We start from the raw sequence: 27,899 nt of genomic DNA, 5'->3' as shown, positions 1-27,899 counted from the left end.
GGTACCCACGTGACTATTATATCATTTCCAAGATGGTGGGTGAACCTGCGTTGTGTCTTATCTCTTGATTTACGTAGAATATTAAATTGAACTTGATTTTGAAAATCGCTCTGTTTTACGCAGGCTGGAGGAATGGATCTCGCGAATAAACTTCCTAAAATCAAGGATCAGGAGAAGGAGAGCAAGTTTGGATATGTCTTCGCTGTGTCAGGACCCGGTAAGATCAAACTTCTCCAGTTAATTTAATATGCATCGCAATTCCTCAACTCTTCCTTTCCAGTTTTCATATATCCCATTACAGTGAATATATCGGTCTACTTTTGTTTTTTTGTAGTGGTGACAGCGGAAAACATGAGTGGAGCCGCTATGTACGAATTGGTGAGTGGAAATTTAAGCGAAAGTAAAGCTTTCTTCACATGTAAGTCACTGACTACTAGTGAAGTTAAGTTATGTCATGTTGAACCGATTGTGGGTTGTCAATATTTATATCTACATAAACTCACTCATTCAAATAAAGCCTGAAGTCCTTTGGAGTACCAAACTCGTCTTGCGTAATTATGCATAAAGAGAGAAGTCAGAATTTTCTTAGATCTAGAGTTGTGCATATGCATGTGCCACCTACAGTACAGTGTGGCTCTCGTACGTCACTTTCCCGGAAGGGAAGGGGGGCTGTTGAGTGGGGAGTGGTAGTGGGGGGGGGGGGGGGGGGGAGGGGTATGAACTTCCTCCTTCCCATCAAGTTCCAGTTCCCACCCCTTCCTTACCAGTGGTTTCCAACTGTAGGGGTGGTGAATGGTCAATCTGAGAGTTTGCGAGAAGGCAAGACTAGCATTTTTCTTTGCAAGCCTGAGACGTGCAATTGCAAGACTGAGGCTTCGACGTGTTTTAAATGCAAGCTCGAGACGTTCAGGTTTTAAGACTTTCATACGTCATTTAGTAAGCTTATAAAAATAAATTAATACATAGATACATAATGTTAACAACCAGCTCTTAGTCTCAGCACCCCAACCATAGAAACTGATTCTCACAATGTGATTAGCTACTGTTAAATTAACAATCTAGGATTTTTCATTTGCACTGCTATACAAGTATGTTTGAAAAGTGATAAAAACCGTAGTGCTCAATGAAACCACTCTCCAGATGTTCAAATATTGACCTTGTTCATTAGTCTTGTTGATTAGTGGATTTTGAATTTGTCTGGATCCACTTATGGCAATAACGACCTTCTAAAAGTTTATTATAAGCCAAAAAAAAAAAAAAACAGTCATTAGTCCTTGCCTGTATGACAACCTGTGATAACAAAACAGAATAAACTACAATAGTAAATGGTGTGAAACAAGGAGTATCAGTAGTTCGTCTTGTCTACTGTTGGTGACTGACATATCGACAACCTGAGCAGAAGGCATCTTCAGAGTCAAGTGAATAGTGTCAGTGGATGATGTGTCAGTCGGTAATGACTACAAGTCATTCCACTAGCCCTATGGCTATCAGTGGAACAGCACTTTTGTAGTACCCTGCAAAACCAGATAAGTTTCACTTTGCATTACAGTACCATAACATTGACATACATTTGTACGCAGTATTTATGTGACATGTTTGGCCAGGACAGATATGGGTTGCTGAGCTGCAAACAGTGACAGCAAATTTCAAACTCTTCTTTTTATACAGGTTCGCGTAGGTCACAGTGAGCTGGTAGGGGAGATTATTCGTCTGGAAGGTGACATGGCAACGATCCAAGTATATGAGGAAACTTGTATCCAATGTACATGTTACATACCTGAACAAGATTATATTTCACAGATATTAGTCATGTGAATATTTAGGAATATTATCTCCCTCCACCCTCCCTGAAACAAAATGATTTTTCAAGTTAACAGAATTTTTTCTTCTAACAGTTTGAGGTCTAAAAGTTTAAGCAACAACAAGTTACCTGTAAAAATTCTTTTTTTGTCATATCTAAATCTGGATAGACTAGCCACAACTACATTAAACTGGGCTAGATTGATCTCTCTTCCTGTAACCCAAATCACAATCTTTTCACAAATGGATAATGCAGGTTTTCTAAGGTTCTCTGCTACAGTACTGCTCAAAAGTAAATTTCCACCTACATATATTGTCTCACGAGATCGTTTCCCATAAGACACATCTCTTTTCTCTCAAGAATCACTGCAGAAGTGTTTTGGTTTAGAATTTATTACTCAGGCATTGTATAAGAAGCTGCCATGCATACGTGCATGTACTCTGAATGACAATCACCTGTACATGTAGGGTTAATGTGCATATTACAATAATATGAACAAACGGCAAGAAAGAAAAGAAGCAGTTATTTTATTCCTTGATGGGTGATGTCTACAGCCGGTGTAACAGTTGGTGATCCTGTTCTTAGGACTGGGAAGCCTCTCTCAGTTGAACTGGGTCCAGGTACAATGTATGCTTTGTACAGTACATGACATTTTGTGTCATTGTTAATATATAATGGAAAATGTCTGTTAAGCAATTTCCTGTACCTGCCACTGGTGTTTTCCAAGTCATGTTGTGAGATTTTTTATCAAGGGAGTGCCAGGATTTTCAAAGACCCAAACATTCTTGAGGGTTTCCAAAGACATTTTGCACATTTTTGGGTCCCTTTTCCAAGTTGTGTTTTGCCAAACGTAATGCTGTGATAAGTACTTTTCTTTTAAGAATGAGGGAATTCAGGAAGTGTTTTATCATTTGAAAGGAGGTTTTTTATTATTATTATTTTTTTTTTCCACTGGTTCAAGTTTATTTTGCATGATCATGAATGTCAGCTGCTCAAATTGTTTTGTCATTTTTTAATTAACATCTTGCAATTCAGCATTTTATTTTTGCGTCTGCAATTTTATAAACTGTATTCTCTAATTCAGTAATAATTTATCAAGTTTAAACAAAGGAAATCATGACCGTGACTGTGTTTGGATATATCATATTACTTAGCATAGACTATTCCAAATTTTTTTTATTTCTACTGTTTTCTCCTTAGTTTTAGTCTCAATTGAGAAGATATATCAAATACTCGAGACAGTGTTTGACCGCAGTACCAAACACTTTGAAGTTAATTAAAAATACTCCGCTATGCGCCATATTTTCAACTCTCTCCTTGGTGTTTGGAAAATGTGGTCAAAGAGAGTCTTTGGTGTTTGACATATTGCTTATTGAACAGTTATTGACCAGGTTAGAAGGTTAGCCAGACGGGGAAATAATCAGTTCTCAGCTTTGTCTTAAGTTTCAGTGAGAGAGTTTGCTTTCTTGCTCTTCCTTGTGTAGTCAATAGACATTGTTTGATTTCTGTTATGCTGAAGTACTGTACATTGACCATTTCATTTTATAAGCTAAAATGTGCATGCATTACTAATTCAACCTGTAATGCTTTAATTCTTCACAGGCATTTTAGGAAGCATTTTTGATGGAATTCAGAGACCACTTAAGGTATGATTGAGTGCAGTTTAATCAGTACAGTACATGTTCTTATATGTATAAACTTCACTCCCAGGAATGGTCAAAATCTAACATGTAATTTAGGTCTCAAACAGAGGGGATAATGGCTAAGAAATATTTAATAGTCAGGGTTGTTTAAGGGAACACATTGTACATCTTCTGGGTAGAGGGAATCTCCTGATCTCCCAGATGAGTGTTCCTGTTTCCCCAATTAGATTGAACTTTAAAGCTTTTTGTATCATGGAGTTCACAGTGCTTTGCATCTTTATATTTTCTTTTGGTAGGACATTAATGAAATGACGCAGAGTATCTACATTCCTCGTGGTGTAAACACTGAAGCTCTTAGTCAAAGTATTATGTGGGATTACCAGCCACAAGGATTCAAGGTGTGTTCCTTATTCAGCTTATGTGAAACCTACATCTATGAACTCAAGACATCTGTAGGTACCAGTATGTACAGACTAAATCCAACTTAAAATAGTTACAATATTTTTGCTAAAATGTTTCTTCAGTTTGTTGGTTATTTGCATTCATTGCACTGTGTTTGTTGATTGTTGTTGTTTATTGTTGTACCTACCATTCACAGGGTTGTATGATAATTAGCAATTAGCAACTGACTCTGATTACACAGTTGTGCACTTTGTACTTGAACCTTGAACTTAGAAACAAGACTGGACAAAGGCAGGACACATCTACACAATGTTATAATGTTCATTATCACAGTGTTATATTCCTCTGTATCTCCACCATCAGTTCAGCTATCAGTTATCTTTCAAAGAAGCTTGCCATAAGAAACAAAATACTAACATTAAATATATAAGCTGGCCAAATTAATTAGGCAAATGTGTTTTCAATCATTGACCCAGATCATTGATCTACAACAAAATAAATTCAGAGAGCAATGAATTACAGTGCATCTGGGACTCTGCACACATTGCAGACCAATGAGTCCCAACCTTTGTCCTAGCTCTGCTCCTGTAACACTGTCCTGTTTTTGTTTATATTTAGATCGGTGACCACATGACTGGAGGAGATATATTTGGTATTGTACATGAAAATACTTTGTTGAAGCACCGACTTGCACTTCACCCAAAGGCTCGGGGAACTGTCACATATATAGCACCCCCAGGAAATTACAGTGTTACTGTAAGTAGCAGCCTGGTGTGCTTCTTTAAGATTTGTAGAAAATGTTTGAGAAAAGAGGATAGATTTCTTCTTAGCCTTTTCAGTCCCAAGTTCAAAACATCAATTCATCTTACTGTTAGCCATAAAGTTTGGTCAAAAGTTTTGAGAATTTGGTTTTACATCAAGACAGTGTCACTCAGTTGATGGTTTTCTCTATTCTCATCACTTGCCTGCTGATAATGTGTTGGTATTGTGATGAGAAGTTCCATTTTGATCACCCTTGGGATTCAACACAGTGGTGCAGATTGTTGTCTTAGAAGCAGGGGCACTTTGACATTCTTTTTGGATATGGCCCAAAATTATTGGAAAATACAAATAATTCTGGTACATGTTCAACTAAATAATGAATGTTGAACATTCACAAGAATGTTTTGCCCTTAATAATACTGACTACTGTTTCAAAGGGGGTTTATTGAAGGCGAATAATTGTTTGCCTGAAGATGTTATCTTGCGTCAGCAAGTTGTGAGTTGCAGTAGGTGGTCTTTTAATATGGTCAAATTACAGCTTGAATGTTACATGTAATCACTCTGAAGGCAGTATGTGGATGCATGTACATTTATATCAAATAAGTGAATTTAAAGTTCTGCAAAATTGTTTAATTCTTTAGGATGTTGTGTTGGAAACAGAGTTTGATGGAGAAAAATCACAGCATACTATGTTGCAGGTGCGTCTGTCCTGGCAGTGACTTCTGTCATGAAGTATATAGCACCATTGTATGATGTTCTCTAAATAAATATTATGTTGCTTAGGATGCACCACTAATGAGTACGTTAATCTGTGTATTAATTTAAAGTGCTATGAGAGGTAACAAATAAGAACTTCATTCAAGCACTTGCAAGGCCTTGTACCATTGTCAATAGATAGACAATCTTAAAATGGATTTCATGCTACAAGGAGCAGTTTTTAATTTTTTTTTCTTTTCTAGTCACTACATTTGAAACATACCCTAGTAAGGTAAAGTCTGCATGCGAGCCAAGTGGCCCATCAGGCCGGAGCTTATCCTGCTTTACGTAGCATGAAGCAACTAGGAGTATTTTTACTCCCCCCTGGATGGGATGCTAGTCCATCGCAGGGTTACCCCCAGCATTAAGTTCGCCGGTACCCATTTATACACCTGGGTGGAGAGAGGCGCTGTGAGAGTAAAGTGTCTTGCCCAAGACCACAACACAATGTCCCTGGCCAGGGCTCGAACCCTAGACCGCTCAATCCGGAGACGAGCGCACTAACCATGAGGCTACCGCGCCTCCCACATACCCTAGTATGGTACAATAATTATACTTTAGGTAAACTTGAAATGGTCAACTGTGTCTTGAAAGCAAAGTACATTGCTTCAGGCATGAGTTGTAGATTTCCCATAACCCCCTCTATCTCGGCAGTATGTAACATAACTTTTATTGGTTTGTATGCTTGATAAAATAAATTCCTGTTTCAGATTTGGCCTGTGAGACAAATGAGACCTGTGGCAGAAAAGTTAGCAGCTAACTATCCTCTGTTAACAGGCCAGAGGGTATTAGATGCTCTTTTCCCGTGAGTAAACTAAATCTATTTTAGTTTTTATTTTAGCGATAAAGTGAAATTGTTGTTAAGCAGTGGTTGTTTCTGCTCATTAACGAAGGAAAGAATGGTTGTTGCCATACCACAGGTGTGTTCAAGGAGGAACAACAGCTATCCCAGGAGCCTTTGGTTGTGGCAAAACTGTTATCTCCCAGTCCCTCTCCAAGTTTTCCAACTCTGACGTCATTATCTATGTAGGATGTGGAGAAAGAGGAAATGAGATGTCTGAAGTATTAAGAGATTTTCCAGAGGTAAGTGCGCCTTTGGAATTCATATCGCTAATTGTGTCAAGGAAGTTGGTGTTTGTTCAATATTTTCTCTGATTGGGATTCAAATTTGTCACTTAAGAAATGAGAAGAAACCTGGGGAAAGTGTCATCTCGCAATGGCTTGTGGGACCGTTTCTAGGGACAAAATAAAAGATGAGAGGCTATGTCCTCTGTAGCATTCCCAGAAACGACTGCGAGATCAGACTCGCCCCAGATTTCCTCTCATATATATAGTTTTCATATCTAGTTTTCATTGTGACGTAGATGTGTGAGAACAACAGTGCATGTATAAACATGTTACAAGAAATGTATGGTTTTCTTTTCATTTCAGTCCTTTCAGGCATGAGAACCTCTGTTATTATTTTTACATGTATTGCAATGGTTTTGAATTCGAGAAAAAGTTAGGATTCACAGCATTGACAGTCTTTTTTTTTAATGTAATCTGGTCCTGATTTACCGTCTTCCTGAATGCTCCTGCAAGCACTTGCACAAATTTCTTTCCTTAAGCGTCCACTGACTGACACAACGCTGCTCGCCTCAAAGGAGTAAATGAACGCGATTTTCTCATCCTTGACTGGAATGAGCCCGTTTCATTACATGTCATAACGAGATGTTAAAAGCCGTATTTTGTTTTGCAGCTAACAGTTGAGATTGGAGGAGTAACAGAGTCCATTATGAAGCGTACAGCTTTGGTCGCCAATACCTCCAACATGCCTGTAGCTGCCAGAGAAGCTTCAATTTATACAGGTATAACGTAGCAAGCTGATGGACTACTAGAGTGGGTAACTCCAGTCTCCTGGTCACTGCAGCCAGGTTTTCCGTTTTCCGTTTCCGCTCGGGAAAGGCATAAAAAATCCTCTTCATGTTGTGTAAACGTATTTACATGTACGGAAGTATCTGCCTTCTGATAGAAATATACTCATGTGGAATGGCCTTACCATCATACTCTTGAACTCCAATACCAGCTAAACCAGTATTTCCTGTCTTACAGGTATCACGCTGTCGGAATATTTCCGCGACATGGGTTATCACGTGAGTATGATGGCTGACTCCACGTCTCGTTGGGCCGAAGCTCTTCGTGAGATTTCTGGTCGACTGGCAGAAATGCCCGCAGGTACAGAACGGCTTCAGAAGTCTCTCATGATAATTATAATGTATGTTTTGAAGAAGAATGGGGGATTGATGGTTATTGCACCGTGTCAAGAAAACAAAACGCGCAGTGGAAGTATGGAGTAGCGTTACGAGGAAAGCAAGTTAATTCCCACTCGTTTGCGGGAATGAGTAGTCTTTGACGACAAACTAATGATAATGAAGCTACAACACTCATCTTGTCAATTGAATTAATGAGATGAGTAAATGAAAGTACAACACATGAAGGATAAAGTTGCCTCATTTTTTAAATGAGTCTTAGCCTTCTGAAGTCATCTTAGGAATAAAGACTAAGATTCTCGCGCGTTGAAGAACGCTGTTTGCAGTACAGAGGAACTCTAAGATAATGAATTCTCGAGGGCTTAGAAAATAAGTTCGTTAGGTTTCTGGTCCATAAGTTTTACAGTTAGTCATTTCGCCCGAACTGAAAAAAAAATCGTTTATTATACCGAGGACTTCTTGTAAGGAGGGTCGTTATATGGGGTTCTGTTGTACACACGTCAGTCTTACACGTGACCGTCATATTTACAGACAGTGGTTACCCAGCATACCTTGGTGCCCGACTGGCTTCGTTCTATGAGCGCGCAGGTCGTGTTCAATGCCTCGGAAACCCACAGAGGGAGGGAAGTGTGACAATTGTCGGCGCAGTATCCCCTCCTGGTGGAGATTTCTCAGACCCCGTGACTTCTGCTACGCTGGGTATTGTCCAGGTTTGTGAAAAAGGAAATGGGGAATTGAGTAGTTAATAGCTAATGCTCTAGCAATGCTTCCTTATCTGCTTCGGTTATGAGCACTAAACTTAGGATTTAGACTTAAACTCTAAGCACACTACGCACAAAAAATATATCTCATAAACCGAGTGTGGTGGCCGCACTGAGGGAATATCGGCGCAAGGTCTTCACAGCACGTACCAAAAAGACCGAGCGCCAACATTTTCCCAGTGCAGTCCCGAGCAAGCTTGGTTAGGAAGAGATTTATTACACACGACGTTATAAAAGTGACTTGTTTTTTGCTTTCTTCAACGCCGTGCGATTTTGCGTTCTGCTTTTGTACGTGCCTGTTTGGAGCTTATCACAAGTTCTCAGTACTGACATTAAGAGGTCTAGCCGTAAAACTGTTAGGAGAATTCATGTTTGATCGTTTATTTTGTAATTCAGGTATTTTGGGGCTTGGACAAGAAACTTGCTCAAAGGAAGCATTTTCCGTCCATCAACTGGCTGATCAGTCACAGTAAATACATGAGAGCGTTGGATGATTTCTACGAGAAAAACTATCCAGAATTTGTGGCGCTCAGAACAAAAGTAAAGTATTGTTTAAGTATCGTTAACTTGCTGAGTCTCCGGTTTGGCAGTATATGCAGTGACTACAAATATGTCTACTCCCCCTCTGGATGGGATGCTATTCCATCGCAAGGTTGCCCCCGACATTCAATTACAACTGTAGTTGATACCCGTTTATACATCTGGGTGGAGAGAAGCACTATGAGAACTCAACACAATAATCCCGACGAGGGCATGATCCCGGAACACTCCTTCCGGACCTGCGCACTTACCTAAAAAAACTTTTGTTTTTTTTCAATGTTAGTGAAATAGAATAGAGGACTGAGGCTACGCTTAGTCCACTTTCATCTCTGAGACTGGTTTTTTTATACAATGTTCTTAGAATGTTAGCTTCTCTCAGCCTGTGTGATAAGAAGTTCGTTATTCAAAATTTAAATTACAGCCTTGACATTCACAGTTTATGTTGTCTGCTTATCAGGTCAAAGAAATCTTGCAAGAAGAGGAAGACTTATCTGAGATTGTACAGCTTGTGGGAAAGGTTATACGATTGTTCATTGTTATTATCAAGAAAATAAGCTAACTAGGCTTCGGTTGTAGAGCTTCTCCGCCAACCAATCTTACAAACTATTTTCAAACTCTTAGTTGAATTTACAAACTCTTTGCTTGTTTCTGGCATTGCTGAGAGAAAGTGCTTCCCTGTTTTCATTCCTGTCCTTTTGATTTCTTTCTCTCGCCTTTCTTTTTTTTTTGCGCTGCTTCCCCAAAAATCGAACGCCTGGAACAGGCTATTGAACTCTTGACTCCTGTCTTAAAACGTATCACAATATAATCAAAAAATAACATTACTACCGTATCAACGAGAGGTGATAATACACCCAAGGTTGAAGCTGTTGAACTGAAAAACTCTATCATCCCTCCCCTCCCCCTGTAATGATATTAACTCCCTTTTTTTTTTCCTTCAGGGCTCATTGGCCGAGTCAGATAAGATAACACTTGAAGTAGCAAAGCTGATCAAGGATGACTTCTTACAGCAGAACGGCTACTCGTCATATGACCGTTATTGTCCGTTTTACAAGACAGTCGGCATGCTGTCCAACATTGTAGCGTTTTACGATATGGCTCGGCACGCTGTAGAGACAACGGCTCAGTCTGATAACAAGATCACGTGGGCGGTGATTAAGGAAAATATGGGGCAGATTATTTACCAGTTGTCAAGTATGAAATTTAAGGTCAGTCACATTAGGGCTTATATGATGGTGATTATGATCAGTTTAATGGTTTAGTTCTTAAACTACTGCATTGTTAACAGATCAGCAAAATTACTGCTTATGTTTCAACTGAGAACGCAATGCAGACCAGTATCTTACCTTTGAAGGGACAGTAGTCGTGAAACGTGTGAGAAAATCAAACAACGTTTGCCCTTCAAGCCATATATCTACATACCTGACCTTTTATCAAACATGATTAAGAAATAATCTAAGTCGCCAGACCAATGCTCTGTCTACAACCACTACCTGTTTAAGGCTCATTTTACCAAGAGCAAAAGTGAAGTCAAATCTTCTCTAGCAACATGCGGCAAAATTGACTGAAATGTTCAAGGGAATTCAGTGTTTCATACATGTTGGTCTTTGATTGGAAACGATAACGTAGTCGCATATCGTCGAGGAAGGCAACTGGAAATTAAAATCTGTTCCGTGCTTCCTCTTTAGGGAATTTGATATTTGCCATGTCCTGAGTTTGTTGAAGCAACGCGCGCGCCCGCAAGAGAATAAAACAATTTTTCTTCTAGTCTTCTTCGTTTTTCCTTTTTCATTTTTTGGCTTGGGACTTATCCTCCTCCTTTCTAAATGACTGGTGAGGTTTATACTTCGTAATGGTTTGTTACTCGGGTACTGTTGTATGAACTCTCTCCCGCAAGCAAGTCGCCCCAGTCCTTCACAGACATTGTTTTCTTCTTTTCCAGGACCCTAGCAAAGATGGCGAGAGAAAGATCAAAGCGGACTTTGCAGAACTCAGTGAACAAATGCAGCAGGCTTTCCGATCTTTGGAGGACTAGAAATTCCATCTCTTCTTTTAAATACGGACAACTGATATTGGCTTCATGTACACTTCTTATTTGGACAAAATGGAAACTAATATAAGGAACGATATAATTACCCTAAGTGAAACAATAAGCGTTCCATTGATTTGCGTCGTATTCAGATTGTTCGAAATTCTTGGTCAGATTATGTTGTCGTTAGTGAGTGATTAGGAGTTTAAGCAAACCCGACGGCAACGCCAAGGGCAACTTGGGTTATAAAAATGAATTTATATTCAAACTACGAGTCTCGAGAGAATCTAGACTCATTCAGTTTGTCTATCACTGTCAAAACTACCCCAAAACTGAATATGTAAGACAGAGGTGAAGTTCGAAAAGAGATGTTAAAAATTGGCCTTCTTGATTCACATTCTGTAGATTATGAGGAGTGTGGTCATTTCACGTTCTTGTTTTGTAGCGAACGGCAAAGAAATGTACCAAGAATTACAACGCACGTGTACAGCCATTTTACTGCTCATAAAATCTTTTTATTAGTGACGCTGCCGTTTCCGTTGCCGTTGTGGTTTGCTTAAACTACTCCCTATTGCGTACAGCTCAGGATATCCCCCTGGCATGCTGCATGCATAGTCAGCGTAACGAGTACGTTTCGTCGGAAATCCTCGTAATCCCCGAACACTCCCGATTACAACCAGAAACTGGCGCGAGCACGCATGACCGAGTCGAGCAGTTTACGTTGCTTAGCGACTGTCTCTGACCAATAGCACGGGCTCAGTTAAAGGTTTCCGAGCTGCCTTGGTTTTTGTTTTCCCGCCCCGCCTGAGAGAAAAATTTAAAGTTAAGTGTAGCTTTATTATTTTTCTTGTATAATTTGAGATTATGCTTACAATAACTTGGGCTAGTTGAGTGGTTAGTTAGCAATGTGTGTGTTCAAAGTTTCGTGCCAAAGTAGGTCCTGGAATTGTTGTGAATGGCACACTGGAGTTAGTAATGGTTTTGTAATTTATTCTTTACACTAGATCATAAATTTAGTCCAGATTAAATAAATTATTCACAATCGATTTTGATGTATAACTTAGATCTTCCAAAGTTAATTTCGGGACTGATCGACCACAGACCCAGAGGGGGAGTATGTAATCATTTAAATTAGGAATTTTAAAATTATTCGTTTTGCATTTTTACTCCTCCCCCTCTGCTCTTAACGAACAAAACAAGACATGGATACTAAATACCTGCTAAATGGCGTTTAAAGTTTGTAAATTTTGACAGTGATCGCGGAGTTAGTAATGTTTTGTAGGATTATCACTATAAGGTAATCTGTGATTCTAGGCTATTTGTATTGTGATCAGTACTTGTGTGTTATGTGCTGAAGATGGAATGAAGCAATGGAATTCGTGTATTTAAATTCATTAAATTGTATTTCAATGTTGCTTAGTGTCTTGTTTTGCGCGCTAAGCGAGAAAAACTGGTAAAACCAGTTAAAACCAGTTAATAGTACATGTCCTGTAAATGTTGTTATTACATGTTAATCATTTTTTTCTGTGATTTGAATTTTCTACATGGGTGTTAAATTTCGCGTGTTTAAATTTCGCTAGGATTTTTATTAGAGGGTCTTTAATTTTTTAGCGATTTCTTTACAATCGTGAAATTTATTACGCAATGTATAGGTTCAATGTACGTTGTACCTTATCTCAACATTCGAGATTTTTTCATGTGGTTACAGTTATCTGACATAAATCCATGACATGCTTGAAAGACATTTGGCAGTCGTTTTTTATCGCAGGGAGCAGTTGACGAAAAGTGACTGGGAGGGACGAGATAAGTTCGTGGCACTCCGCGCTTTTTAACGAGTGATAGCGTACCTAAAAGGAGCTATAGCAGTTAGTTGCGGAAGAAAAAATCCACCCGCTCGGTCAGTCTGTCAGTCGATGGTCCCATGTGGCAATTGCGCTCATGCGGGTATTTCGCGAGAGGGCAACAGTCGACAAAATGGCTGCCATGGCGATAAACCCATTTCGTATTTACCAGTTACTCTGCTCTCCTGCGTCAAAGTTGATTACCGACAGTGTTAGACTGTTGTTTTCCTTTGTCATTGTTCAAGGAAGATTATCCACTTGTTACTACACTTGTTGCTCTAAAGTATACTTCCCACGATGAATGTGCTCAACGAGAACGCGGATTGTTCTTCTGTCTCTGAGTTTTAAGAGCTCGCGTCTGTGTTTAATCTTAAGAGCACAATATGTTCGCTGCATTCTGATATGAAACTCTTCCAGAAGCTGCCTCATCTCTGCTTTTATCACAACTGGCTTTAGCTGAGGCTCGTTAAACTGGCCTGTGAAGACAGTGATTTTAAAGTAAGCATTTACTGGGTTCACTCGTACCACTGTGATGAAATCGTCCTCATGGCGCGTTAAGGATTATGAAGCGAGCGGAAACGTTGTGCATGTAGGAACAATATACAGTAAAAACCCACACGTGAGAGGCTTCATTTTTTGAGGTCTGGCAAAATACGTTCTTCTATGTATTTTGATGTAAATTGGCAATTTAGGCTAAGTAGGTTCTTAATTAGTTTCTTAATTTCTATGAGCTGAAGGAGCTATAGTCGTTGATTGTACCAGAAAAATATATAAACTTGGCCTTGGCTTAAAATATGCAGCATTTATTCTCAACTGTACTGTGTATTTTCTTGTAATATCCATTTGTAATCTCAAAGTCACACTCCTTTGCTAAAATGTTAATAATAATTTAGCTGTAACCCACATATAAGAACCTGCTTGAACCTGCCTCTCGAGGTTTTTGTATTTTGGGTATTGAAATGGAAAATTTCTGCCAGCAGGCTCTTAAACCACTGGGTTCTTAAACGCGGTTTTTATTTTTTATTTTTTTATTTTTTTTTTTATTGTGTTTTAATTGAAAATATTTTACTGAAAATGTTTTGTGATCAATTACTCTTCTGGAGTCTTACCTTTTCTACGTTTTAACCACACTTGTGTTAGATGATAAACGAGGCCACTGGTCGCGAATACAACGAAAATCAAGCCAGTTACCTTGACAGCTTGTTGGTAAAGGGAATTCTCTGGATCAAAGAACTCTATCGCTTCCTCCTTATCAGAAACTGTTGGAGTGGTTTCTGAGGAAGAACTGTCCAGGAAAGCGAGAAAAGGTTTTTGCTTCAAATATTCTTGGAAGTCTTTTAATAAGTGTCTCGCCTCTCCCGTGAGCTCAATGCCGTAATGAAACGATTTGGACACTGTTTTGGAAACTTCAAACTCGGAATCATTCAGGTCCTTAATCAAGGAGCTCACTGTGAAGACATCCTTTAATGTGCCATCTAACTCTCCTGACTTTAACCCTTGCAGTAGTGCATCCCTTGTGTCATAAAAAGTGCCTGAAAACCAACCGGTAATTCGTCATGAGTGAGATAAATTTCTTCTGTTTTGAATCCAATATTCCGGAGGAAAAAGATGGTGAATGGGGAGCAGAGGTGGCGTAGTGGCGAGAGCGCTCGCCTTCCACCAGTGTGAACTAAGGCCTTGCATACGGATGGTGCGCCTGAAATTTGAGTTGACCAATCAGGATTTAGCAGGCGGGAAAAACTGTACTGTCCTAACGTCAATGCATGTTAAAAGGCAAGGCATTGAAATCGGGCAACCTTTTTCACCGGAGATGACATTAGATATTCACGAAAACGGATTACAATTCTACAAACCATATCAGACTGCAAATAGCGAAAAATATGAAACATTTTGTTTCTCCAAGCTTCTAATTTGGCGCCAAAAATGGGTGGCCGGCGTTCGGACACTCGCTCGTATATAGTTCGTCGCGTGTCGCCAGCCGGTAAAATAATAGCTGTATTATTCTGAACAAATTATGCTGTTCATCGCCAAATTAAACTCGGAAATCTCAAGCTTACTATTAGAATTGGCCAAACCAACTTAAGCATTCTCTATTTTTGTCGGCTGCAAAGAAAGAGACTATTATCGTGTTGTTTCGGTACGGACAGCTCGGTTTTGACTGCCGCTCGTGCTGCGGGCGCAGTCGCCGTATGCAAGAAATGTGGCCCAGGTTCTATTCCGTACTGGTGCCGTATGTGGGTTAAGTTTTGTTGTTGGTTTTCGCCTTGCTCCAAGGGTTTTTCTGCGGTTTCCCTCCCTCCACAAAAACCAACATCTCTAAATTGCAATTCGACCAGGATAGCGGACCCGCGTGAAAGCCAGCTATGCCTGTGGCTTCCTTTCTAAATATTGCAATTTAATACTAGATTTATCCTTAATTCTTAGCCCATGAAGATCCACCGTTCATAAAAACGAACAAAAAAGTTACAAAAAATTCAACACTAGCATAAGCCATCTCTTTTGCACAGAGTTCAATGTCAGGGTTTTCTCTGGTTTGGTGTTAGTTTCGATTGAGAAGATATATCACACTCGAAAGAGTATTTTACTGCAAAGTTCGTCAAAAAATAAACTTGGCTGTCCGTTGTATTTTCAGCTTTCTCTTCGGTGTTTGACAGTGCGGTAAAAGACTCTCTCTTGAGTTTGCTATATTAGGTAACCAAAGCGATGTTTTATAACCAACGTCAGGTGATAACTTTCAATCATAAGCTATTGGTATTCACCTTTACTTCCAATTATGCGCATGCCCAATCGATGTTCCACAGAACCTCTGATTACACCAATCTGAAAGAAAGAAATTTAAAAGATATATAATCAAAATATGTAAACCAAGAGCAACTTTGATTGAAATAAAACATATTTAAATCGTTCTGCGTTTAATAGATAACTCTGCCTGCTCTGCAAGATGGCACATTTCTTGTTTGTAATTACGTCATCTGGCGACACATGACGGTATTAATCCTACTTTCTTGGATCCGCCATCCTGGATTTCACCATCCTCTCAGAAAGTCAGAGGGTTTTTACCCTTGGTTAGACTTCTTTGACACGTCATTCATTCATTCATTCAGTCACAACGCGAATTAATGGAAATTAAACCAAAAATGGTATATTGTAAAAACAATTATTCTGCAACGTTTCTGAAGAGAGCTAAAAAAAGTAAGAAAAGTTTGACCTAGGTTGCCTGTCATAATGTGGTTGCTGTGGCAATGTCGAGGGACAGCTGACGCGTCAAAATTTCATTGTGGGCCAAATCAGCACTAATGAAAGTTTTAATACCACAGAACAAAGGATTAAGCATCCACCCCTACACCCTTAAACGCTCTTCCCAGCCCTGGACACAAAGTAAAATATTTCGCTGACCTTTTTTCCGCGATCAGGGTTGGCTGCCAAATCAAACACGAACACTGTCAGTGATGACGTCAGTATTGCTATAAATAGAGCGTCCATGACTGCGCCGACAAGGAAACTGACAATGCCGATAAGTCTGCCAGGAACTGATTTTGGGTAACGATCACCATACCTTGGAGAATTATATTTAACTTTAATATTAGCCTTAATCATCATGCTCTCTAGGGTGTTAATTCATAACAATAGATAACCAAGCACGCTATTAAGCTGAAAAGTTGTAAACAGATATTAATTTAGATCCTCTTGAGGCTGATGAGAATAAAGACTTAAATCATCGTAGTCTCTAGGTTATTAATTTGTAACAATCAAGTTCCTTAATTCTGTTGGTAAGCACGGTGGAGTACCGATTTCTTGAACCCTCGATTTTCGAATCTCTCGAATATTGTAATTTTACCCACCCCTCTCCCCTATTTCGCGAACAACTCGATTTTTCAAACCAGCTTTCGTTTCGCGAGAATGCCTGAGTGATTAAGACATTGAGTGAGTGTCTTTTTCCACGTGTTTGTAATTGTAAACAATTAAAAAAGGATTCTTTTGGTGCACATAAACCTTTGACTTACCCTACGGTTGTCATGGAAATGAAGGCCCACCAAACACTTTCACCCCAACCTCGAGTGAAACGTTGCGGAAAATGAGCAGGGTTCCTATACTTCTCCTGTATTGAGATAAACAGAAGGGAAACAGTTGAAAGATGAGACTTGCCACTCATTCTGAAACAACTAATTTGCCCACGCTAGCGTTTTCGTTTTGTTTTCACCTGTCCACACTAATGCGCTTTCATTCGAAAACGCCTACTTATTGCTGCGTTCGGCCTGTCGTCCACACCATAACGTCTGACAGATGCGGCAGGTCCCGGCAGTATATGCCTCCGCTTCCACCTGTCCACACTAGAAACGGGGCGTTTTGATGCGTTTTCAAACGACTACACGTCTGAAATCGTTTTCAATATTCTCTGTTTTTATCGGCCCTTTCGGTCGTTTTAGTGTTGACGAAAGGCGAAAACGCATCAAAAAGTATACGTTTTCATACGCAAATGCTTTAGTGTGGTCGGGGTCTAAGGGCTTTTTTTAAAATCGCCATTAACTTTCTAGCATCATCTAGAGGCTCCGATTCAGACACTACTCCGTAAATAACAACATCATCCAAAAAGAACATGACTTATCACGGCCTTGCGTGACTTAGGTTAGCCTGGCGTGACCTAGCAAGACCTACAAGCGCTACTCAATAGCATTTGGATAGTAACGTTCTTACCACAGTCCAAACCGCCAATCCAAACGTGACAAACATCAAAAACATCATCACGAAAACAGGCCAACGAACCAGGACAGAGGACGCTAAATATCTTGCATATGCATCTGTACTGGGCTTCCTCGTGAGAAAGGCAAACCCTGCTACCTCAACCACAGGAAGGAACACCCAGCCCTCCCCTGTTGAAGGCATTCCGGGCTTTACAGTGATAGGTAGGTTAATCTGAAGGTCCTCATTGACGGTGCTAATCATATTCTGTACACTGGAGCTCTCTTCGTGGTATATTATTTTAGTGGTTTTGTTTTCATGACAAGTGCCACATCCATAGAGAACCATGTGACGTAGCACTTCAGGTACTAGCCCTGTGGGTTCTTCTCCATCTCTCCTGACACAAAGTGGAGGAACATGCATCCAGTTGACAAAAATCCTACTGGGACATCGGCAGGTCTCTGTAAAAATAAACAATATCGCAATTTTATCTTATATATTTGCTTAGCTTTTCCTTTTCACACTAAACATAAATAAAATAAATTTAAAAAAGTACAAAATACACATCAGAAATCACAAGTTTCAATCCCTAATACAACTACAATTACTCATTTAACAAAATCGAAATTGCTATTATCGACAAATTAAAGAGAGATCATCATGGCGATCGTGATGCGTTGTTTTGGTGAAAACTATACCTAGTACCACACGTGCCTTAAAACACTATGGTGAAGATATTATTATGTGAATTGTTTGATGTGAGAAAAAATTGCAACAGGTTTTTAGCGTGTTTTTCTTTTTTTTAATTCACGGGAACAGCACTTCTCGCGATAACTCGAAAAAGTAGTTTCTCTGCCGTCAGTCCAGCATTGTAATTTTACACCCAATTTCTCGAACTACCCGATTCGACAAAATCGGGTTCGCGAAACTGGGATTCCACTGTAACAGTTTTCTAATGTGAAGGAAAATCAAAGAAGTACTAATAAACAGAAAATAAACCAAGATGGCAACAGTTGGTTAAGATCAATACCGATTAGGAACGGTCTCAAGATGTGGCGGTTTTAATGTACTATGATTTCCTTAAGCAATTAGATGATGCAGCATTGAACGATTATTGATTGTTCAATCAGACACATTGTTCGGTTCAGTGGTTCAGTATAAAAGAGGAGAAGATTCTATACAGGCATACTGTCATCGGAAGTACCTAAGCTAGGAAATCACGTTAAAATTTAAAGAAAAACAGCGTCATAGAGTATTTCAAATGTACTATCCCTGTTTTGCTACCCAATTATTTTAATATCATTATTACACGGAGACTTTCTTTTGGAGGTAATTACATTGTCTACTTTCTCGTCTTTCTTAACTACTAACCTACGTAGACAGCTTCACTATATGGCCCCAGGCCTCTTTCAGTCATAGCAGCAACTTGCAGTTTATATTTGGTATATGTCTGAAGGCCCTCTAATACAGCCTTTGTTGAATTTGACCGCACTGAAAACTCCTGCCTCCATGTTTTGTTTTTCTCGTGAGGAGTCTCGTTGACTTGAAGTTGAATGGAGTAGCCTCTAGGTACCCCTCGCCAAAAGGACTCAGATAGCGCCTTCCATGTAACCTTGATTCTAGAAGGACCATGATGGCTACCTGCTTCCAGCCCCGACGGAGGACTACAAGGGACTAGAAATGAGATGAAATTATGATTCACGTGGATCATTTACAAAACGGAGGAGACAAGCAGATATTATGAAGTAGTGACAAAGTAGTTCAAAAAATAGTAATTAGTCGTAAGCTCGTTAGGAGTTGAAATTCTGCTAATTTATCACCCAAACGTCTTTAGTTTTTTGGAGGGAAACTAGTGGAACAGTAGGACAATATCTGTTAGTGATGACTCTGAACATTAACATTTGCCAGTGTTTTTATCAAATACCAGAGTGTCGTTTTAATCATAATGCCTGGAAATCCACAAAAACCTGCTTCGAACAATTCGCAATTCAACTGCCCCCTCTCCCGGGGGGAGAGGGGGCACTCCTATCGAAAGAGGTCAAGGATGCTCATCGGAAAATTTGAATTAATGCCCTCAAATTAAACGAGAGTCAATCCTGGTGTTGCTTGAGCTTAACTTGACCCCTAAGGGATAACTTTAAAACGAACATGACAGTTTTTGTTGACTATTTCTTCTAGTACACCCTAAAGGACACCTTGACAGATAAAATATTTGAGGTCTGTCTTAACCACCCTAAATGACGCCAAAATCCGTGATTTACGTCCCTGAGCGGACGACGAGCATCCCCGACCTATTCAGATGGGAGTCTTGCCCCAACGGGCCATTTTCTTTTTCCGCCATGCATGTGTATATAAATTGACACTTCACTCACCATCTTGCCCCGTTCTCGCATACACACAAGGTGACTTCTGTTCCACTCCTTGACGGGACACGAACACTCTAACACAATACCACGTGAAAAATCCAAGATCATGAAGTTCTACAGATTGTTGCGAGGCATTCACAGTTATATTTTGAGATGGTTGGTTGGTTGTTCTATTGTATATGATTTGAAACTGACGCAGTTCCTGTGACCAGCGGTCTTGCCATTCCACTAAGAGAGACGTCGAGCTGATGTTACGAACTTGGATGATGCTGCGTGGTACTGGGAACAAAAATAATTTATGCAACATAAATAACAATATGGTCTTAGTAAGGTTTTTTGAAAAATATGCAAAATACATCTAACGAATTCGAAGCTGTGGTTTTAAGTAACAAGCACTACATAATTATCTGCCGAGGGAGATGGCAGATTCAGTCGAATCTCTCCTTACGGATTCCTGCAGAGCACGAGCAGCTCTATATTACGGACACCTCTAATTACAAACAGATCAGTTAGTCCCAAAGAAAAATTACTTCACATTATCTCTACCTCTATGATACGGACACTTTCATTATAGACACTCAGCTCTGACCAATTGGTGTCCGTAGCAAAGAGTTTTGACTCGTTTTACATGGCTTAACATGTAAAAATTAAAAGTATGAATGTGAGAGAAGAAGAAGGAACAAATGGGAAATAAAAAGCTTAACCGAATTTCTATTATTTCATGGCCTTTTACTTAGAAAAGGTAAGTTTATGAAGCACTGAAAAGCTGCTAAGAAGACAAATTAGAGAAGACTTATAGTCTTTGCTTTACACGAGATCACGGCTTAATCTTAAGTACGCTATTTATCTCTACAAGGAGGTAACAGTAAATTGAGCATTAGTCCTTACTGGCCATTTCATATATTCTGGCGATGGGGATTTCTTTGCATGCGTAGTGACATCCCATTAAGCACCGCATATAAAAAGCTCATTAAGTTCCGTTAGATTAAGCGGACTGTGGTAATAATCACTTACAGGAACAAGGCCCTATAGGATAACACATCCTCATTTCCATGTCAGTTGTATTGGGGGTGGGGTACACAGGTGGGAGATTAAGGCACGAGCGTTTACGTGTCTGGGTTCCCTCGCCACAGGTCTTACTACATGTGGACCAGGCACCCCAGTCCCCTACTGGAGCTGCGCCAAAAGATCCTGTGAAGAAAACAATCAAGTTTAAAAGAGTTTTTGTCAAAATTTGAACAAAAGTTCCCCTTATGGGAAAAAATATCTGTGTAAGGAGAAACGAACTAGCTCTCGACTTCATGAAGAAAAGAAAACATTCCTCGGTGTAGCAGTGTACATGCTAACTTGTGTAAATGCTGACCACAGATAAATAAGTGACGAGTTGAAGCTTGCATTTAGTTAATTTTTGCATAGATACTATCAGCCAAAATTTCTTTTTCCCGGCGCAGGAGAGCAAATTAAGCTCCTACTTAGTACGAATGAGCTAGCTTCCAGCTATATGCAGGTATTCCATTTGATTCCAGACTACAGTTTGACTTTCTCAATATGGCGAAGGAAAGAATGTGAAAAATTAGTATACGTCACCAATTTGGAAAGGCTGATCAGCATTTTGGATGAGGCGCCTTCTGCACTAATACTTCTCAAACTCATTAACAATCCATCAAGTTGAAACAAAGAAAATCACAACAGTGACGATAGATTTCTACGATTCCTGCTTGGTTTAAGTTTTGATTGAGAAGATGTATCAAACAAGCGAGAACATTTCTTACCACATTTTTGAACACCTCGAAGTTGGACAAAAAATCTCTGCTGCTGGTCGTATTTTTAGCTCCCTTTATGGTGTTTCAAAGTGGTAAAGAACGGCTTCTCGTTTTTGATATATTAAATCTAGTTTTTATCTCACCGGCTTGTGCGTATTTTACGAGGAATTTATTGCTGATGGGTTCACTGATACTTCCGTCTGGGAGAGCTACACGAACAGTCATGTGATAATTTCCTGGACCCTGAAAGAAAATGGCCTCCAGAAGGTATGAGCGACCTTTGGACAGTGAAGCTCTTGCAGAATTTGACCTATTTATTTGAAGGACAAGAAAACGGTTAAAGGTAAAGAATTAAAGCGTAATCGACAGAGCGCTTTCAATTGACCGTCAGCCAGCCATCTTGACCGAAAAAGCTTGGTCAATAAAAGATTTATTATATGGCTTTCGGGGAAATTTTTCTTGCGGGACACGGCGGGTAGTCCCGAGCGGGCAAGATAGCTCCATCTTGCCCGCTCGGGTAGCCAATCACAATGCAGGATTTGATTCATCTTGCCCGCTCACGGAGCTAGTCATATAATAATATTTGATATTAAACAAAAAGTAATTGAAATGCTTACCTTGTCCATTCTTTATATCTAGTCCATCTCTTAACGGTTACCAAGGTTACCACATTCTCAAGCTTCTCGTCTGTACTCAGGTTAAGCTGACAATTGTCATCACATGCGATGTAGAACCTATAGGTCCCAGACTCTGGCGCCAGGAAATATGTACGCATACGTCGACCAATGTTCACGAGTCTTTGACTCCGAGGTAAATTGAGTGTTTGAATAAAAGATTCCCCATCGTTTGGTGCAGTGAGATTATTAATAAAGGAGTTCCAATTTCGGATATTATTCCATCTCTCAACCTGAGCCCCAAATATTTCTGAAAAACATAGAAAAAAAGCTGTGACAGAGTGTTTTTTTAACTGAATATCATTTAACCAAAACTAAATTAATCACTTTAGACAATCCACGGTACATGTAGCTCAAGAAAAACGCGGCAATAACGAGTGGGAGCGAGTTACAATTGGTTTTGTTTTTATTCTGACTCGATGACTTTTTAATTAAACCGATTGGTAAGCGTCGTAAATGAAAAACCAAAACCACTGCGAGTTAGGTGCATCAACTGTATAATGTTGACTTCTCTTAAAATAAGTCAAAGCCGAACAAATTGTCAGGAATTTCATCCAGCTATAGACTGAGCATTGCTTGAGTAACTTTACGGTTCCCGATCGGGAGGTAATATATCAAACACGAAAGAACGTGTTTGAAAATTTTCCTAAACACCAAGAAGAGAGTTGAAAATATGACGGGCAGCGGAGTAGTTTTGACGAGGTGATCGGAAATATGGTGAAACACTGTCTTGAGTGTTTGATGTATCTTCTCAATCGAAACTAAAAATAAGCAGATAATGAAGAAATAACATCGTGAAATTAAACTCCGTCTCGCTCGCTTTCCTAACAAACGTCGTGCAAAAATTTTTCCCGCCTTTTGCAACCAGCACTTCGTGTATATTGATTGAAATGTTCACTTACCCAGTCGATTGAAAAATTTAATAAAGGAATTATTCCATTCACCCTTGTTGGATATGAGATTTTTTTTGCCTAGTTTGTTATTTATTACTTTGTGTCCTACGCGGATTCACGGATTTAAGTGCTTGGGTTCGTGCAATAAATTGTTTAAAGTTCGAGTGGTAGCTCGGGTAATTATAGATTTGAGAAGAACTACAAATATTTTAAAAGCATTAGTGGCTCGACATTTTGATGTCATCACGACCTCTTTATCAAAGAAATGCAAGTCAATGAAGTTGTAAAGTCAGAATGAGTTAAGAGTGCACAAAATTAGCATTTGGTGTGTCTACGCGCGGAAAAGACATAATTAAATAATTAAATGACGTCTCACGCGAAAACGTAACCGTTTAACGGTCAAAACGAACGGATCACGAACGGATGGAAAACGTCTTAGTGTGTTACGTGAGGCCTGAATCTTGATATCTTGATATCTGAAATATCACTTCGAAGTTTTTTTTTTTTTCAGTTTGTAAATATTGCCACATTTTAGCGCTGCTAATAAGCCACATAAGAAAAATTGAATTCATTAGCATATGTAACAATTGGGCGTAACAAAAACAGTCTTAAGAATATTGAAAGAAACTTAACGTGAATCGTAGCAGGTGGAATACGGGAGGGTTTTGTTCATGTTTCTTTGTAAATATCTCTGTGATGCCGTTTTAGTTTTGGCTTGATTCAATTTTTAAATTAAAATCGAGTACAAAAAATAACTATTTCGGGAAATTTTTAATTTACCCGATTCTACAACTGAATGGGTTTTAACTTTACGTGCAGCCAGATGATTTTTTTACAAGTACTTTATTCTAAATTTGAAACATACAACCTGAGCTTAATTCATTAACACGGAGAGCACTATACAAACATATAAACTCAAGATATGGTCACGAATTTTAAAAGTGGCATACGTGTCGAATGTGTCACTCGCGACATACATGACAACTTAAATTTCGCTTTTACCTCGAATTCATAATTCAGAAATTAATATAAAATGTAACACTGAACAGCTTGTTTTTAAGTCGTGGGAGGTAATATTTTCGAGGCATTGTAGAACAATATTTAGGCGAAGAGCTACTTGTAGGACTTTTGAAGCCCCCAAACGTTTCCTAAGGCGTTAAGCACAATAATCAAGTAATTACACGTGAATAACTCTAAATTATGTTTCACGTACCCTTAGGATATTCGCACGTCGGATTTCCTTTTACGATACGTGGTCCAAGACGAGCGAGTAAAGCCTGCTTATCGCAAGTAAACAAAATAAAACAATTACTATAAGGATGAAAGTTTCGATCCAAGAGTGGAGTTCAAAATAAGGCGAGTTATCGAGCTACCTGCTTCAAAATATTCCAATACTTACCACGACAACACACAAGCGGAGAGTTCTGTTCATTTGGGCTCGCACAACACAATTCCTTGCTCCTCCCTGTAAGTGACCAAAACACAAAATCTGTCACTTGTAACTATACACTTAAAAAGCGTTTGATGGAAATTTGTATAATTTGTGGGAACATTTCCTAGACACCTCGTCACCCAGTATCCATAAAATACCTTCTGCCTTAAAAGGTAAGTCCAGTTCCGTCAAATTACGCAAGCAATCTTGTTTTCCACATCGGGATTATCCTCAAAAAACCGCATCCAGCGGCTAATAATTCAGCTTCAAAACAATTACGTTTTACACAAGTTAGTGGGTCGCAATTACAAAAGTTTTGCATTTTTTCTGCAGTTGCCAATCATTATGAAATTCCACGTGAAATATTTAGCCACTGTGTACTGTTTCGGTTGCTTGGGTCCGCGGAGTATGAAGTATTGAGTTCCCAACCATTGGACACAATAGTGGTAATAAATCCAGTGTAAAGGCCTAAATTTGCCCAGGTGAACTTTTGCATGTATCGGTTAATAATTTTTGTGCCATGAGTTTCTTTCAGTTATTTTTACGTATTTCCCGTCTTTTCTGACGCATTTTCGTTATTTTTTGTTCATTGTTGAATAAGTAAAGAAGTACAAAAAGAAATAAAAGCGAGCAATTTATTAAGAAGAAACTTTGTCATTGCTTTAATCGTTCATCTAATTGCAACAATCTCAAACAAAATATTTTTCAGAATTCAACATACAGACCACAAATATACTATAAATTTTAATAACCCCCTGCTGGGAGTTGACAAGTGTTTATGAAACGAAAAATTGGAAATTTCTATTCGTGGCTATAGGACTGTAGACCTCTTTGATTTTCAAACCGAGAAAATTCACATTAAGGATCTTCGCTTTCCAGGCAAAATGCCTTTAATTCAGCAAAAATTTTCGGAGAAATTTAGACTAATAAATTTTTCATTTTCATTTTAATTAGAGTATCTGTCGTATTGCAACCACTATTGTGGCAAGTCGAGCTTTAAAGTTGTAAATATGTCAATAAATCATCATTGTTTGCCATCTTTATTAAGCGCTTTTCTGAACGCGCTCGGAAGAACATAAAGTTCGGAATACCAACCTTTCAACGAGTCGGTTAAAATTTTCCTCAATTGTTTTCAAATAACTTTAAAATGGCAGAGGAAACAACATCGAAGTTTGTACAAAAAAACACAGACACAGCTTTTGAAGTTAATCGACGTTACGAAATATATCTGATCAGAAAATTAAGCACTGTAAACTAAAATTGATGTAGCAAATATACGGCAGTTTGGCTTAGTGAAGCCGAGGTTTGACAGCGATTGATGTGACCGTTTCTAACTCATTAAACAAAAGATTATTTGGGATAAGATTTTATTCAAACGGCTTATGGAGATCTTAAATTAAAAGCACAGATGGTGAAAAAAAAACTTAGAGCGAGGTCTTCCAAAAAAATTATGATGAATTATATCTAAAGTATAATCTCCGTAACTTTCTTAGAATTTACTTAGTCCAATAACTTTGAAATTTTCACAGTAATAGGCTCATCTGACATAGCACTCATTCTTTACGTGGAAGATGTTCCAGCTTTTCTGCATAAAAGCTGGTTTCTACCATATACACATACAATAATTTATGGAGAAATTTCGTGGCCGGGAAATTCGAGCCTGTACCTGAAAGCACCCAACGTTTGCCGTCTCATATCCGTTTTGCATTCGCTTTTGTATTTTAAGAACACTTACTTTGAAATAGATTTTGTACACACCTTCCAATTAGAAAAAATTCTAGCAGCGGAGATATCATCAGCTGCCATATTAAAGCAACCCTGTAGCTAAATATGAATTATATTAAATGAATTTTTTTTAATGAGGTGAACAATAATTGTTCTACAAGCTTGGCACGTATCTGCCCTTCTGTATCAGAATAACGTTCACAAGACTTGAAGCAGTATTCCAAGCTTTAGTGAAATGTCTTAAACATGAAGTGGAAAACCATTAGAGACTAATGAATATATCTTTCTGTGAGAAACTCGCCCGCTAAGGTGTCGTGTTAACAACTGTGCAATCGCCTTAATAGCTGCCTAATGAATATTCGATATCTTATTGATAACTTCTCTGGACAGATAAAAAAGTCTCCCTTAATAGGAGCTTTTCTTAACACCTATGATGTTAACTTTAAACTTTTTTTTGGTATTTTATATCCCTACGGTATTTCCAAAGACGTTGATATTTACTGTTGACATGATTTTCTGTCAAACGTCGCCAAAACGAAAACGGTGGTACAAATGTGAGCCCAGCTACCCACACCAGAAGCGTAAAATTCTGTAACTGATACTCAGTTTTCTTCTCTCCTCCCGCACCCAAAAGAAAGGGCCAACCTGGTCATTCTTCAGGGCGCTTTTTCCTTCCAGTCAAATGTGGAAATTGGAAAAGCCAAACAAACAAGTAGTGACAGAAATGTGAAAGTAAATTTACATTTGCATTGACATGTACTTTACTAGTCATCTGCCCACAGCACCTGGGTTTGCTTTCCAGGATGGCTTGGAGGGTTTGAGGGTATCACTGCTCTCTTGAATGGGATGCTAGCTTTTTCGCGATCGTATCTCTGGCGTCGAAGACGCATGCGTTGAAGGTTCCCATCTCCGTTATTTTGTCTGAGTATCCTTAAACTTTACCACTATACATTTGTACTTCTGGTTATGATGTTGTTATTAAAACTATCTGACCAAAGAACACAACATAATGACGCTACCCCTCAGCGCCACAACTTAAGCAACTCGATCCGAACTCCCGACAAACCATTAGTCCGCTACGCTTCCATATTTATACAATTATATCTTTAAAAAATAACAACCCGAGACTTATTCCCAGATTATAAAATGACTTACTTGAACTTAATTTCAGGATCACAGGAATCGATTATTTCTGCAGCAAATGCGGCATTTGTAGCCACGATGTTGTTATCACCTTTGGAGCAACCACTGAGACTATACAGACTGTGAGGACTGCTCTCTAAATATAACTTCTTAACTCGTCATGTGCCTTAAAAAGCGCTTGGAAAACCAGCAGAATTTAACATTTGCTCTTAATGAGGATACACTGAAACAGCTTTGGCAAATATTTAAATTTTGTAGGTCGTGTTGCCACCATTGACAACAAAACGGCCCTTATCAAATGCAAACAGAGTGAAAAATACGCCATGCAAATCAAGAACATCTGTCAACAAGGAATATTGAACGTTAATGGCCATGAAAAGACCACCTGTCTGAAAACGGCAAATATTTAAACATCACACATACCATCTTTTGTAAACCA

The 27,899-nt window shown here is 39.0% G+C and overlaps 2 protein-coding genes across 3 annotated transcripts; one reads left to right on the top strand and one right to left on the bottom strand.

Moving 5' to 3' along the window:
- Window positions 1–3: 3 nt before the first annotated feature.
- On the top strand, window positions 4–12,357 carry LOC110048206 (V-type proton ATPase catalytic subunit A). The gene is made up of 18 exons (XM_089293520.1): window positions 4–35; window positions 124–217; window positions 335–378; window positions 1,669–1,753; window positions 2,356–2,421; window positions 3,404–3,447; window positions 3,741–3,842; window positions 4,465–4,602; window positions 5,250–5,306; window positions 6,075–6,169; window positions 6,285–6,447; window positions 7,103–7,211; window positions 7,456–7,578; window positions 8,145–8,323; window positions 8,771–8,914; window positions 9,372–9,431; window positions 9,856–10,122; window positions 10,857–12,357. The coding sequence occupies exons 1-18, from the start codon at window positions 33–35 to the stop codon at window positions 10,947–10,949; spliced, it is 1,866 nt and encodes a 621-aa protein (XP_089149646.1). The 5' UTR covers window positions 4–32; the 3' UTR covers window positions 10,950–12,357.
- On the bottom strand, window positions 11,760–27,793 carry LOC110048235 (uncharacterized). Of its 2 annotated transcripts, none has more exons than XM_089293518.1 (14): window positions 27,473–27,793; window positions 24,560–24,625; window positions 24,374–24,440; window positions 22,211–22,517; window positions 21,737–21,903; window positions 20,845–21,021; window positions 19,837–20,109; window positions 18,836–19,138; window positions 17,480–17,925; window positions 16,789–16,883; window positions 16,181–16,340; window positions 15,544–15,604; window positions 13,894–14,316; window positions 11,760–13,260 (listed from the first exon to the last, which is right to left on the bottom strand). In XM_089293518.1, the coding sequence occupies exons 2-14, from the start codon at window positions 24,590–24,592 to the stop codon at window positions 13,049–13,051; spliced, it is 2,724 nt and encodes a 907-aa protein (XP_089149644.1). In that variant the 5' UTR covers window positions 24,593–24,625; window positions 27,473–27,793; the 3' UTR covers window positions 11,760–13,048. The 2 variants fall into 2 exon arrangements, with proteins under 2 accessions (XP_089149644.1, XP_089149645.1); XM_089293519.1 differs by having other exon boundaries at window positions 24,374–24,437.
- Between the last annotated feature and the right edge of the window lie 106 nt (window positions 27,794–27,899).

The sequence above is a fragment of the Orbicella faveolata genome, unplaced genomic scaffold (genome assembly GCF_042242905.1).
Source record: "Orbicella faveolata isolate gen_17 unplaced genomic scaffold, um_ofav_v1 contig_25, whole genome shotgun sequence".
NCBI classification, from domain to species: Eukaryota; Metazoa; Cnidaria; class Anthozoa; order Scleractinia; family Merulinidae; genus Orbicella; species Orbicella faveolata.
This window is presented reverse-complemented; position numbering and strand designations above follow the sequence as displayed.

Excerpts from the sequence above, each read along its gene's own strand:
- LOC110048235 (XM_089293518.1), bottom strand. The coding sequence starts at position 24,592 with ATGAACAGAACTCTCCGCTTGTGTGTTGTCGTG. Across the intron at positions 21,022-21,736 it reads CGTAAAATACGCACAAGCCG|GATCTTTTGGCGCAGCTCCA; the intron begins GTGAGATAAAAA and ends TTTTCTTCACAG. Across the intron at positions 15,605-16,180 it reads ACCCTGATCGCGGAAAAAAG|ATTGGTGTAATCAGAGGTTC; the intron begins GTCAGCGAAATA and ends TCTTTCTTTCAG.
- LOC110048206 (XM_089293520.1), top strand. Across the intron at positions 6,448-7,102 it reads TATTAAGAGATTTTCCAGAG|CTAACAGTTGAGATTGGAGG; the intron begins GTAAGTGCGCCT and ends TTTGTTTTGCAG. Across the intron at positions 9,432-9,855 it reads TTGTACAGCTTGTGGGAAAG|GGCTCATTGGCCGAGTCAGA; the intron begins GTTATACGATTG and ends TTTTTCCTTCAG.